The 14,898-nt window shown below is 42.5% G+C and overlaps 1 protein-coding gene across 2 annotated transcripts in view; it reads right to left on the minus strand.

The window, feature by feature from the left end:
- The window catches only part of PDPR (pyruvate dehydrogenase phosphatase regulatory subunit), a 35,980-nt gene that overhangs the window by 19,648 nt on the left and 1,434 nt on the right, over positions 1-14,898 (minus strand). The window contains exons 2-10 of one of the 2 annotated variants that reach the window (XM_019535608.1): positions 13,491-13,787; positions 10,345-10,478; positions 8,122-8,203; positions 7,861-8,024; positions 5,281-5,402; positions 3,963-4,080; positions 3,094-3,243; positions 1,073-1,265; positions 217-341 (exon numbers count right to left, since the gene is read on the minus strand). In XM_019535608.1, the coding sequence (XP_019391153.1) occupies positions 217-341; positions 1,073-1,265; positions 3,094-3,243; positions 3,963-4,080; positions 5,281-5,402; positions 7,861-8,024; positions 8,122-8,203; positions 10,345-10,478; positions 13,491-13,717 (1,315 nt within the window). In that variant the 5' untranslated portion in view covers positions 13,718-13,787. The remainder of the gene's footprint in view (positions 1-216; positions 342-1,072; positions 1,266-3,093; positions 3,244-3,962; positions 4,081-5,280; positions 5,403-7,860; positions 8,025-8,121; positions 8,204-10,344; positions 10,479-13,490; positions 13,788-14,898) is intronic. The other variant, XM_019535609.1, reaches the window with a different exon arrangement.

Raw genomic sequence — 14,898 nt, forward strand, 5'->3', positions numbered from 1 at the left:
CCCTAAATTTCCATCCAGAATTAGCTAGGAGGCATGCACTCCCATTCAGAATTACCTAGGAGACATGCAAAGGCTGCATTGCCATAATGACTACTAACAAAGCAGAAAACATCCTTTAGAATGACTGCAGTTCAGTGCCAGGGGAAGAGATGATGAGAAAGAAAACAATCCTTAACTTCTTTGTATATGCAAGTGAAAGCTTGTGATCTTACTTACGCATAACTTCCATGACACGGTGACGGAGGAAGGTGCGACTGCTTTGAAGAGCACCAAAACGCTTTAGGTCTAGGGGCCACACATTTTCTGATGGATACCCATTTACCATCCACTCAGCCAAATATCTGATTGGCGACAGAAACAAAAGGAAAATTATATGTTATCTGATGCCTTATTGAAAAGAGTTTGGCATTTAAAATCAGAAGCAATACAAACTGGGTCATTTTTGTTTGATTGCTTGGTTGGTTTTCATTTTTCCAATAAGGAAAAAGCTACACACCAGTGGAAGCTGAGGAAATTGGTGGTTCCACTATTTAAATTCATCTACCAAATACATCAAATCATTAATATTTTACTGCCTTGAAATTCATGAAGCAGCAGGAAATTAAGCGGGCATTCTTAACGAAACCAGAGATGGTTGGATAGCTAGCACTGCTATTATGCCAAGTCCTTTGGCTACACGAAACAATGAGTGCTGAAGTATGTTTAATCTGGGGCCAAGAGGCCGTCTGCTTTGCTATTTCCAGTACTGCTGCAGACTCACCAACTATATCTTTGAACAAGGCTGGAGATGAGCAGGGGAACGAGAAGGTGTGCAAAGAGGATTATAACCTGATGAGGACTCGACAAACGTAAAAAGGGAAATGGACTGAAGAAAAAAAAAAAAATCATATAAATTTTTCTCCCTCATTAATGCCGAGTTAGAAACTAGAAAGAATACACTAACCAGGCTATATTAAGTGAACTCAGGTACCTGAGTATCAGGTAAAATTTTCATACATGTAGGATTTGAACATTGTCACATTGCACATAAGCCCCAACTACTGCACTTGCACTATAGTAGTGAGCCACTTACTTGCCTGCTCCCCCGCCATAAGAGATTCCAGCAGAATTCATCCCAGCCAGGACAAAATAGCCTTGTACAGTGGGCGACTCTCCCATGATGCACCGCATGTCTGGTGTGAAGGATTCTGGGCAATTCACCAATTGCATTATCTCCAGAGTCTCCAAACCTGGCATTCTACGGAGAAGGGCACTCAGCAGTGGCTCTGTTTCCCAAAACAAAACAGGCATTCTAATCCTGACAAATCGAGGCCTTTAGTCTGTGGGCATTTCAGTCATTTTGCTTACATCCCCAAACTGGGCACAAACCAGACTGTACAAGTCAACATGGAGGGAATAATATGATCTCAGTAGATACCAACACCTTCCATGGCAATGCATCTAGAGGACAAAAGGACACTGTCTGAAAGGTACAACTAGTACACACCAGCAGAAACAGCTCCAACAAACCTTGCCTTCTCAGGCCAGAGAAAGAACCCCGTCTGGGGTATTAAGGAGAAGACAGGGCCATACAACAAATATTTACTTTTCCTACTTATATGCTTCTGCAAAGTACTTCAAAAGGCTTCTCCAGAAACCAGCACTGCCCAAAAGTCTCCCTGCATTTTACATGCAGGTATAAAATGGCTATGATTCTACATTTCCTTAAAATATCTTACTAGAAACACAGCTCCTGTCACCTCTACTCACTCTCCCACTTTGTAACCCAGGAGCCTAGACTGCAAGTATATGGTTAAATTTTACTTCTATAGATGACAATAGGACCAACATTTTATCTGGCCTTATAGTAGCTATTACGACAACTCTAAACTAAATGGTGTTCTAATCATTAATTAAATCTACCAGAGCTGTAGACAGAGAAATTGACTGAAGGAAGCAACTATACTTAGGTTGCTGGCATCCTTTGTCTGTCTATAAATTCTATACACATATAGGCAGAATTTTATCAATTTTGATGAAAACTGAAAACAGAAGGGGAAACAGGGAAGAGAGCACATGCATGACAGCGAGAATGCCACTAATTAGCAGATAGCAATTTCAACCAGGTTTGCAATTGTTCAGAGGTGAAGAAACCTGTTAATGGCAGCCCCCAACTTTTCACAAAAAGAGCACACCCACATCTCAGTTCTACCCACTAGCCCAAAGTTTAAATTATTTTACGTTGATACTACCTCACAGCCAGAAAGCAAAGGAATAATTTAACAAGTGGTGGTAGGAATGGGAGGTCAGGGAAAGAAGGCAAGGAGCCCCTTATGCATGCATTGTTTCTGTAAAACCCACTCTACCTAGAAAGTCAAATGCTAAGGCATTAGCAGTCAAGGGAAATGGTGAGGTAGAGTGTAGTGTCATATGGAGGTGTTGGTATGGAAAAAATTAGCAAGGAGTTGGAGAGGTCCTAAAATAATGGGGATGTGAAGGAAGCACACAGGGACATTGTGAGGAAGCATGGACTCCTTGCATCCTTCCATGGTAAGTAAAATACACATAGCCTACAAAGGGCAATAAAGCATGCAAACTTCTAGTTAGAAGTATTCACACAAAATAAAAACGGAGATTAACCTTGAGAAAATGCAAGCTAGCATACATGGAAAATTTTGGGGGGTGGGGATAATAATAATGTACCATTATCTAGACAATGAAAGGGAGAAACCTGGCAAATAGCAAATGCTGAACTCTGACCACAGGAGAACTAGTCTCATACTAAGTATAGTCCCTGTTTAAAAAAGTGAGGTTTGTACATTTCTCCTATATCTGGTACAGATTAGACTATCTCCAGGCAAAATGGGATGTCTACCAATGGACACAGAAGGCAGCACCAGTGGGTAAGAGTTTTTCATGCTGTCTGCCCCACAAACTAACAGCTGAACCCACTACTCCAAGTTCCCAAACTTCTCCCACCTTTTAGTAAAGGCAGACAAATGTCTACAGCATGCTTCCCCTGGTTGGCAGCTTTATCTTTCTGTCAAGCCTTCTGTTGTGCTGTTGTGGAAGCCCGCCCATGTAAGGTCTGCAAGCCCTTTGACCCTAGCATACCAAAGTGATCCCAGTCTTCATGCAGGTTCTGAATCTCCAACTGGTTCCGGCCCTCAGTAAAGATGGGTTTGGGGTTCTTCTCAAAGCCCCCAGAAAGGATGCCACCTTGCCAACTGCGAATGTAGATCCTACCGTCTAAGTCCACAATGGCTGCAGAGGAAAAAAGAGAAAGGATGAGATGGGAAGAAGCAGAAGTCACTACTATACACATCTCATAACAGAAGGTCATCCACAAACAAAGAAGCTGGAAACATAAAAGTTACTCGGTCAGTGAAGGGCATTCATTAGGAAGTCACTTGAAGAGATGTAGTAAGAGCAACCAACCAAAACTTTCTACTTCCTAGCCCTACAAGCACACCTGGCTCACTCTCTCAGGGAAACCCAAAGCCCAGAGCACCCAGGAGTGCTTTTGTTCCCCTACAGCTCACTGATGTGTAAATGCCATTATAAAGTCTGAACTTCGGCTAGAAGAGCAAAAAATACAGCCTGCTTAAAGACAATGGCCTACAAGAAAAACAATGCCAAAGCTGCATCACCCCCTCCACATACCATAAGTGTCATCTGCACACCACAACTGAAATACTAACACTTGCAAATCCAGAGTCAAGCTAATTCCAAAGCAGTCCCTCTTATCCAGCTAAAGCTCAAGTTTGGGACCAAGAGTTTACCTTCAAGTAAACAAACAGTTGCTTCCTTCCCCAGCCCTCAAATTGAACATTCAGCATGCATAAAGAAAGCCCAGAACATAGTCTTGGCAGAGTGGAAGACTAATTGCACCCAATCAGCTCCATCTTCATAAGGAAAGTCTTGTCTTTACAAAGGCAGAGAAAGTTCACTAGAAAAACAAAATAGAGTGGGAAAGTCCTCACTTGGTGTGTTGCTTTCTAGAGGTTTCTTCAAGGGATGCGTCAGGAGGTAAAAATGTTCACAGGCATGCAGTGGGATACTGACTGGTTCCTCACTGGAAAGACCCAGCTCATAGGCCCACTGAAAACAGAAAGGCTTAGTCACAGACCAGAAGCCATGAGAAATTTGAGTTTTTGTTGGTTTTTTTCTTTAAAAGACTTGTGCGTTTACCTCACGAAAGAGCAGATTGATGTCAGCTCAGTGCCTTTAATGGAAGAACTGTACCATTTACTTGGACCATTAGCCCCTTGGGATAGGGATCATCATTTTGTTCTGCATTTATATAGCATTAGGAACAACGGAGATCTGGTTTATAGCTGTGGATCACAGGGACTACCACAATGCAGAACAAACAATAATATCTTGCATTTATATTACTAGGGGAATATTGTGCTTTCATCAGAAGCAAGGTCTAACAGATAACATTTTAGATTCTTCTACTGTTGGGGACCCACATTAAGAAGATAAAACTGATTTTAGTGAGAAAAAACAATGGTCAAAACGCATCTTTACAGCTGAGACACTACAGTAGCTAGAAAGACAGTAGTTTCCAAGAACAAAAGAAAGGGTCTTAATTATACTTTTAAGGCACAACAAAGCCCTTCATTGCAAGAGAGGGTGCTCCTCCCATTATGACTCTGGGCAAATCTAAATTGTCAAAGGGTACGGTGCTTCTCAGCAGGCTGACACTTAATTGCAGTGCCAAGAAAACAGCAAGCACTTACATATCCAAACTGTTTTGAGTTAATGAATAGATGGACTTTAATATTAAGAGGGCAATATAACAGATCAGTTCAATTGGTAAGCTTCTAAAAGATAAAAATGTATAAAACTGAACAAGCTGGAGAAAATGGCATGCTTTGTAGAAAAGAAAAATACTATTAAAAGTAAATGCATGGATGACAAACTCAGCTCTGCCAATAAGAACCACCTTCATTTCGAGAGTAGAGGGAACAAGTAGGAAGTAACTGCCACAGCTATCTGGGGATGTAAATAAGTAATTTGGAGTAATCTTAAACATTGTGCTATGCAGGAGATCTGACTGGGTGACCAGAATGATCCCTTCAGGTATGAATCTACGAACTAATATTTTTCCACATTAGAGACCAGACAGCTGGGAACTGGCAAGAGTTTGTCCATTTTGAGAGAAAAGGGAAGCATCAGGAAAAAACAGTGGTTACTTCATTTACTGGTCACTACATGCTTTTCTCCACTGTTAGAGAATTGGAATATACTAGGATCCTCACAAAAACAGAGAGAAGAAAAATTAAATAATCCAACCTGGCCAGCGCAGTTGACAAAATACTCGCATTGAATCTGCCCTCTGTCAGTCTCAACTCCAGTCACATGACCCTTCTGGACCAGGATATGACTGACACTTGTCCTGTCATGGATCTGGACACCTGCAAAAAGGAGCAGACACACAAGACTTACTGCTAACAGGCTACTGATAACAGGCTGCTAACACCAGAGCTCATTCTAAAGCATCTCCTCCCATCAAGGGAGGGATATTTCTACATTCTAACTTCTTTGGAAAATTGCAGAATTGCTTTAGTGCCTTGTGGAAAGGTTTAAAACACCCCCTTGCAGGCAGCTGGGAATATGTATTTCTTTGATATGGGATTATGAACAACAGGAACAAATAAAGGGGAACAAAAATCAATAGAATGGATGGCATGAAAAGAGAAATCTATAAATCAAAGACTCTTTAATCTAACTTTACTTCTGAAATCAGTTATGCCTGGATGATGACATCACTATGAAAGCTACTCGCTATTCTCAGAGAAAATAGTCATCATTGCTTCAATATACATGAAGACATTCAGGAAACAAACAGGACTCAGAGGGAAAAAATCAAATTGGAAAACAGAAGTTCCAGCCCACACAGTTCTAAGGCAAAGACCTTGGTGGCACTTAGTTTCATTAGTCATTTATTTCCCTCAATAATGATACCATGCCATAACTACCATACCAGGTAAATAACTACCATACCAGGTAATCCTCAAGTCATGACAACAGCACTTCCAGTCTTGGAGGTAACTGGCTCTAGGTATCATGCCTTGCTCTACTCAGCTGCATCCATCAAGCACCAACCAACCTAAAAGAACTTCAGAACTCCACCCATGTTCTTCTTATAAGCGCTAGGCCTGTGTGAAGCTTCAGTAGCTGATTCGATTCGGAGGAGATTTGGCCCAATTCAGGGACTGAATCTCTGAATCCGAATTGAATTGGGAGACCAATTAAAAGCTGCAAATAGAGTCAAAGCACCCAAACTGAATTGGAAAAGCTTTGGCCGCCTTGGCAATTCGGCCATAGACTAAACAGGCAGCTGACAAAGCTGCCTCCAGCTGGTAAGTCTGTTGGGGTTGAGGGAGGGACTGGGACAAGCTGCCCAGCTGGAGCGGGGGGGCGTGGGTGTGGCAGTGTTGGGAGCAGGGGCTATGACCTGCTGCTGCTTTCCCAGCCAGGGCTGTGGGGCAGAATGTGGGCATGGCTTGCTCCAGACAGAAGGGGGCAAGCAGCAGTAGGGCATAGCCTTCGCTCCCAGCACTGCTGCGCTTGCATCCCACACCCCACTATGGCAGCTGGCAAGCAGCAGCAGCGCCTGCCCCTCTGCACTGGCTGGCAAGTGGCGGCAAGGCAGAGCCCCCGCTCTCAGTGCTGATGTGGGGCACAGTAGTGCTGGGAGCAGGGGCTATGCCCTGCTGCCACCTGGAGCGAGCTGTATCTGCATTGCATCCTGTCCCCACACTCTCCAATGGCTGGGCTGGGACCAAGCAGGGAAGCCATGGGGGCTTCTCCCGCGGCTCCCCCCTGCTGGAGCAGAGGGGGCATAACCAGAGGAGCCATGGGAGAAGCCCCCCATGGCTGCCCTGCCCTCAGGGCGATCAGGGCCTCTGAGGCCTCATGGCAGAACCCCCCTGTGGAGCATGGGGCAGCAGGGATTGCCCCCACCACCACATGGCAGCTGCCCCATGGTGTGGGTGCAGTGTGGCTCGGCAGGGCACTTTGGACTGTCTAGGAGCTGGTGAGTGCAGGGATTTTTTTTTTATTTTTTAAGAGCTGGGCCAGGGATGGGGCTGGGCAGGGCAGCCATGGGGGCTTCTCCTGTGGCTCCCCAAACTTGGGGAGAGGCAGGTATGGCCGGAGGAGCTGTGGGAGAATCTGCAGCTGCCTGGCTGTGCCTGCTTCTCCCTAGTCAATCTGAATCTCCAAATTAGCGCTGAAACTCCAATTCTGATTCAGCCAAATCAAATGGGGACAGTGATTTGAATCACCAAACTGAATCACTGTCCTCCGAATCAGCCAAATCCAAATCAAATACTTCTCTATTCACACAGGCCTAATAAGGTCCTTCCAACCTCATCAAGTTTCAGTCTTAACAGGTCCAATCTTTATTATTAAATCCTAACCTTGTTCTTCTTTTACACCACCCTAAGCTTCCCAAACAAAATTCCAACAGAGCCACCTTTGCCTCCAAACTACCCAGAAGTCCACGAGTCCAATGAGGTATTCCAGCTGCCATGATCACATACCCCTTTGGCCCTACAGATAACAAAACTGTTCAAACTGACTTCATCTGGACTTTCAAGGACTCTTATGTACCACAAAAATACTTGTAGGGCTCTATATAAATTCTCCTCCCAGTGGGATTTCAAGGACACAATACTGAAACAAGTTTTAATCTGGCTTTAGGGTTGTGAAACAAGTTTTAAAGAAGAGAAGTATGAGACTTTAGTAATCAAAATACTGTAAATCTGAATACAAAAGCTAACACCATGTCCACACAGATGGTCATTTTCCTTTGTACCAAGGCAGACACGAGGGGGTAGGCATGCTATAGATTTTAAAAATTCATACCATTCCGAGAGGCAGCATTTGCCAGAGCAAGGCTCACATCGGCAGATGATACAACTGCATCCTCTGGCATATATAAAGCCCCCACAAGGTCGTGAATGTTAATTAGTGGGTGTAGTTGTGCCACTTGCTTTGGGGTGATGATTTCACAAGGTATCCCCATTACCCTGCCACACAATACAAAAAGGATGGTGGTTGTTAGCCTCTCAAGAAAGGCTGGCACAGGGGCATTCAGATCCAGTACAATTCTCTGCTTATACATACTTGTGTGTTGAAGCAATGCGTTTCAGGGAGATCAGTCGGTCCTGAGTCTGAGCCAGTGAAATAGAGCTGGTCTTCATATACCCTGCGGCAACAACCAAGGTTAAATCAGAGTTTGTTGGGTTCTAAGCCCTTCTGATCCTAGTGGACCTGCTGCTTCTAGTACTCAAGAGCCTGGAAAACCCAACTCCCAGTATTAATACAGAAATCAGCTACTAACCTGCAATTGTGCTGATAAAACACTTTGAAGAGGCAGAGTTTGATGTATACTTCTAGTGTTATTTAAACCCGGCTTTAGACTACATTTACCCATGTTCATAAACACCCTCACAGATTATACTTCACAACCATGAAGTGTCAAAAGAGAATTTCGTAGGGAAAGGGCCTACCAGCAGGCACTAAGGAGTACTGCCCAATCTGATCCAATAACTGCTTAATAATGGGAAGAAAAGACTTCATTTAATAACTGAATATTTTTGGACTGCGCAACTACTGAATGAATACAACCACTTAAAAAGTAACCTCAAACATAAAGGTCACTAGCAACACAATGTGCTAAGGTTGACACTATAAAAACCCTGTTTTCGCTCACTCATACCTTTGCTTATCTTTGATTATGTCAAGGATTTACCTTTTGCTGTCCCTGCAAAAGCCACCCAAATCTGACCAATTTATAAGCATTTGAAAAATTGTTTGCACAGGCTTAGTAGACAGCAACTAGAGCTTTGTAACTAAAATCCCCCAAAATCTGACCTCCAGTCCAGGGCTGAGCAGAACATCCCCTACAGCTGCAGCGCAGAGCCAACACAGGCCAGGCACCAGAACAAAAAGCAGGGAGTTTGGCTTTTCTCTGCTCTCAGTGCTCCACAAGCTAGGCCCAGTGATTACAGTGGAGCTGTCTCATTCAAATGCAAGACCTGGGGGAATTGGACCTGGGGTAGGGAAGACTGGGATTGGAGGCTGGTAGAGAGAGAGAAGGGAAACTGGTTGGAAAAAGAAATTACGGCTAGCTGAGCAAGCAAAATGTAAGCAGGAAACTGAGAACAGATTAAGGTGCCATGGTGGACACTGGGACTCACCAGGACTAGGAATCAGTGGGATGGAGAGCTGAAGGAGGCTGACTTGGACTGGCTGGGAAAAGAGATAGAGGAGAAGGGAGAAATGTTCAAATAAACTCTAAACAGCTGGGCAATTAGATTTGATTGAGAGCAAGAGGGAGGGAAAAACTTAGGGAGTAGCTCCTATACTGGAAGAGATGGGGGAAGGACTAGATAAAGGTAGCCAAGGTAGCAAGGAACAGACACAATGCCTGTTACCCTCTTCTTGAGCTTGGAACAAAACCCAAAATATGCAGAAATGCTGGGCCCTGACAGCTACACTTTAAGTCAATAAGATCTGCATTTCAAACATATGGTAGGTGCTCTAAAAAGAAAAACAGGCCCTGGCAATCTAAACTGGGCACCCGCAATTAATGGACACTTTTTGTCTTCATCTCGTTGCCTCAATTTCTCAGCTATAAGTTGAGGATAACCCACACACCTCAACATGTTAAGATAAATCCATTCATATTTGTGAAGCTTTTAAATGATAGTGATAAGTATAACAAAGGTCAACAAAGAAATTAATAAATCTGTTTTCAGAGCAATTTGAACACCAAGGCCACATATTGAACAACTGGGAAAAAACACTTGCTGTTCATTAGAAAACACTACCCATCCTGTGCACTGGCTGAAAAAAAGATCCTTGGTTGGGGGAAGGAACCCAAATACCAGATTTTTATTTTATTTATATATTATATATATAAAATGTAAAGAGGGCTTGAACAGCTTTTTATGAGATTATTAAAACTGGTCAGAAACTGTTGTGCAGCTGCTGCCATGGTGCTTTCCTATACCCACTATCAACTTTAATATGCTGGTGGAGTATAAACAGCAGTTTATAGTAAGACTGCTGGTTCTCCCAGAAAAACAGAAATACATGCCAAAATAATATAATCTAAACATGCTCGCTTCCTGGTCAGTTCTAATTAATTCCTACTCTGAACTCCTACACTGCTAAATTGCACCTGTTCCAGTCTGACGATATCTTTTTTGACATGGGCGACCAGAACTGTACACAGAATTCTAGATGAAGTCTCACTATGGCACTGGATAATGGCATTATTAATTTCAATTAATACTTTGAATCCATTTCTCAGAAATTTGTTCCACAGATTATTTTGCTTACCTGTTTTTATTCCTGTCTCTTGTTCTAACTCCTGATACAACTTGTTTGAATAGTCAGCCATCTTGAGCTCTATGGACACGTGCCTGGCAGTGCTCACAATGCCAGCACAAAATCGAGTGGTGCCAGCAGCCAGCCTGCAGAAGAAGTTACAAAGAAGGCCTCATCTGGCTGACAGAAGGAAGAAAAGAAAAAACCCCCAAAAACAAACAAAAAAAGGATTCTGTGGCGGTTACTCCAACAGCTTATTTGACATCTCAGGTTTGTAGCCGACTTGTGTAGGGCATTGTAATTCTCACTGACAACCAGTTTGCTGTTTTTGTATGCAACAAGGGGATAGGGGAGGGAATCACTCTAGGATGAGAAAAAAGGAATAAAGGTTGGAAGAGGCCCCCTAAGCGAAATCCAATCTCCTTTAAGTACCTGAAGACAGGCTCCAAAGAGGATGGAGTTATGCTGTTCTCACTGATGGCAGATGACAGAACAAGAAGTAATGGCCTCAAGTTGCAGCAAGGGAAGTTTAGGTTGGATATTAGGAAATACTACCCTTCTAGTAAGAAAGTTAAAACACTCAAAACAGGTTAGCCAGAGAGGTGGTAAACCCTCTGTCCTTGTTGTTTAAGATACAGCTAGACAAAGTCTTGGCTGGGATGATGTAGTTGGAGATGGTCCTGTTTTGAGCTAGATGACCTCTTGAGGTCCCTTCCAACCCTAATTTTCTATGAGTCTATAAATTCCTAACCCCTAGTATCTGGGTTAGGTATTTTCTTGGCAACTCCTAGGACTAACACCCTGAGAGGGCAGGGAAGAGGTTGGGGCTGGCAGCTACACTAGCCTTACCAGCTAGCAAGTTCATCCTGTGTGGAACCAGGGTAGAACTGCATTATCACTGACAATGATAAACTGTTATTGGTTGGTTAGGGTGAGTTATAGATGCTGGTCCAATAAAAGATTTCACCAGAAAATGCCATGCTTCTTACAAATTTCCCAGCTCAGTATGACTATAACAATACTCCATCCCTAAAATACCATACTACAGAGGAATTTAAAAATTCCCATTCCATGCCCATATGAATTAAGAGAAAAATTCTTTAATGACTACAAATTTGGCGAGAGATACAACCACAATGCAGGATCCTCTCTGAACTTTTTAAAAGTACTAGCTGGACCAGCCAAAAATCCCAAGCCTTAGCTACTCCCAACACCTCAGTACCTCAGAGGAAGGTGGCAAGACAAGATAAGAATAGGGGGTTCTAAAACTGTCACACAGAAGATAGAACAGGGGAACTCTGGGCCTACTGCTCCATAGTGAGGATGGGAAAACAAAAAAGATAAAATAAGCAAAGCTGCTCAATGATTAGCTTGCCTCTATTTTCACAGGGAAAAAACCCTAACGAAATGATACAACATAAACAAAAGAAAACAGCAAATTTATATACAGAAAGGAGAGAAAAGCAGATCCGGGTATGTCAGGGAGTATTTTTGACAAATTTGAATGAATTTAAAATCAACATGGGCTGATGATGGAAGCTGAAGGAATTGGCTAAAGAAATTTCATAGCTGCTGGCAATAATGTTTGCAAAGTCATGGGTGACAGGGAAGATTGTCAAATGATTAGAAAAGGGCGATCTTAAAAAAAAAAAAAAGAAAAAGGAAAATGAGAAGTCAAGAAATTACAGATCAGTCAGTCTGACTTCAGTATCTAAGAAGGTACTAGAGTACATTAGAAAACAATCAAGTTGTAAAACATTCAGTGGAGGAAGGGATGATTCCTAACCAGCAATGTGGATTTTGTTCTGGAAAAAAAACGTCAGGCCAAATAAACTTGATCTTTTCTTGTTGGACAGGCTAGCTACATAATTCACCTACGGAAGAAAAACCAAAAATGTACAAATAAATGCAGGGGGGGTTGGGGACGACAACTGGGTAGGCATAGCACTGACATAAAGGATCTAAGATTTGGTAAATCACAAACTCAACACGAGTCCGCAATGTGATGCTGTTGGAGGTGGGGGGAAAAAAAAAGAGAATGCAATTTTGGCCTGCATTAACAGATATATTTTATGTATGGCATGGAGAGAGACCATACCACCTTACTTAACACTGGTTAGGTCTCAGCTGGAACATCACATGCAATTCTTGGTACCACATTTCAAGAAAGATGTACAGACTTTGCAAAAGGCAAGCAAAAAGATGACAAAAGAACTGGAATGCAAACCACATAAGGAAAAGTTGAGAAAACTGGATATATTAGGTCTGGAGAAAAAGGAGATCAAGAGAAAACATTAGAATAGGTTTGAACCATTTGAATAGGTGCTATAAGGAAAGATAACATTTGTTTTTCCTTGCCACAAACATCAAGACATGAGGGAATGGGTTTAAACTGCAACATATGCAGGCCAAGATTAAAACTCAGGTACAATTTCCTAATGCTCGTATCAGTAGGACAATGAAACAAACTACTTCAGAAAAGTATGGAATCTTCTTTATTACAGGCTTTCAAAAAGAAGCTGGATAGGCATCTTTCTGGGATGGTTTAGGAATAGCATATCCTGCACAGCATCTCCTGGGCTTTCCAGGGCAGGTGGCACTATCCCATGTACCTCTGTTTCCAGGAGGAGAATAGCTGGGGGCAGAATCAACAAATAGGAAAGGCCTTAGGTAAGAGAGGACATTTGTACCTACTTTAGGCTTATCAGATAATCCTAATAAAGGTAGGAGCATATGCATATGCCACCGCCCTTCCCAGTCTACCTGTGCACAAGGCACATGGAGCACTTTTAAGTGACTTCTGCTATGCGTCAGTAGGCTGAATTTTAGTATGGATGAGAAACAAAGCTCATGCTTGAAAATGTTAAAGTTGCTCCCTCTCGTCCTATGAAAATCATTTATGGGGGTTTTTTTTCTTTTAAAAGCAGCCTACATAGCTTGGTTGAGTAAAGCAAAGCCAACACTGTGGAACTTGGAACTCTCCCTGTACTTGTGAAGAAATGACCAAACCCTATTGACTTCAGGAAGTGTGTCTGAAGATGGTAAAAATTGAAATGGTGGAAATAAAACACAAGAGAGGCATTATAGATGTGCAAGTCCTATGTAGTTCTAAATTTTATTTTATTTTTGTTTTAATAGAAGACAAATCCAGTCCTTACCTGCCTTGCTCCAGCAAGACTACGTCCTTCCAGCCTAACTTGGCAAGGTGATATGCCACTGATGTGCCCATAATTCCACCACCACAGACTACCACTTGTGCCTGGGCTGGCAGGGAGATCAAGCGAGGTTCTGCTGCACTTGTGGCACTGCTCCGAGAGCTGGCCATGTTTCTCCACCTTGAGCTGGCTGTCCACCACCGCACATCTGACAGCAAGCGCAGAAACATCCTGACAGGTGTCTATCAGCTCTATCAGGGAGCAGCCTATACACGCTTAGCAGCTACTTCACATCCACTTCTAGGAGAAGGGGAAAAAAAAAAAGAAGAGAGTAAGAGAGAGAGTTATTAACACCTACCACACTACATGCATGCAAGTTCTCTTAGACATTCTAAAGATAAGCCAGAACCCAGTGATGGGTATCTTATGATACGCAAGGTACCTGGAAACCTCCATCTTAATAATCTGGGATCCCAGAATGCTAATGAAGTACTACATCCCAGAGGATATATACATCACCAGTTGCTCTGTTTTTCCAATAAGGGCAGACAGTGATTTGTTATTTCTTGGTTATACGTCTGTAGCAGGAGAAAAAGAATACCAGCACCAATACTTTTTACAACAGCCCTCATAGTAAGAAACAAATTATGAAGTTAGCATTTTAATATTACTAAGAAATGTTGGGCACTTTGCTGTATTAGCAGAAAACCAAAGGACCTGTTCCAAAGATCTTAACAATTTAGGTAACACAAGAAGCCCAAGTGATGCTGAATTTCAAAGCAGGCGGAGACTAAGCTAATATACATTTCTTTGACACAATCCAATCCATTTTTATTAAGACCTCTTTCACTATGGGCATCTCAAAAGGAAGGAGTTTTAGGAAAAGGTAAATAAAGTTACAGGCTAGGCATTATGTGATCACATATACTTAAGAGATAAATAAATTAGAAAGAAAAGATCTGTGTAAGTATAACCATTTTTAAGCTAGCCCTCTAGTTCTGCAAGAAGTGAAAAGGGCATTTAAACCATCTTCACCCTTAACAGGGCAAGACTCCAACTATCTGACACATCCCAAAACCTGGGATTTCATTCATTTCTAAGCACACAGAAAACTACTAATTACTGAGCAGCTGGTTCATAATACTAGCAGATGCACATAGGAGACATTACAAGACCTAGGGTTGCTTGACACACTGGCATAGAAGTCACACTAAGCAATTTAAAAATTAAAAGCAGACCATCCATTTTAATACTGCTGTGCATTCAAGTTACATGGAGCTAATGCTTTCTTTACCTAAGCTTCCCCCTAAGCTACCCTCCACCTCTAAACCAAACTTGAAACCTACACAATCTATTTCATAGTTTCATAGTTTCTAGGGTCGGAAGGGACCTGAGCAGATCATCTAGTCCG

This window comes from Crocodylus porosus, unplaced genomic scaffold (genome assembly GCF_001723895.1).
Source record: "Crocodylus porosus isolate Cpor-Errol unplaced genomic scaffold, CroPor_comp1, whole genome shotgun sequence".
NCBI lineage: Eukaryota > Metazoa > Chordata > Crocodylia > Crocodylidae > Crocodylus > Crocodylus porosus.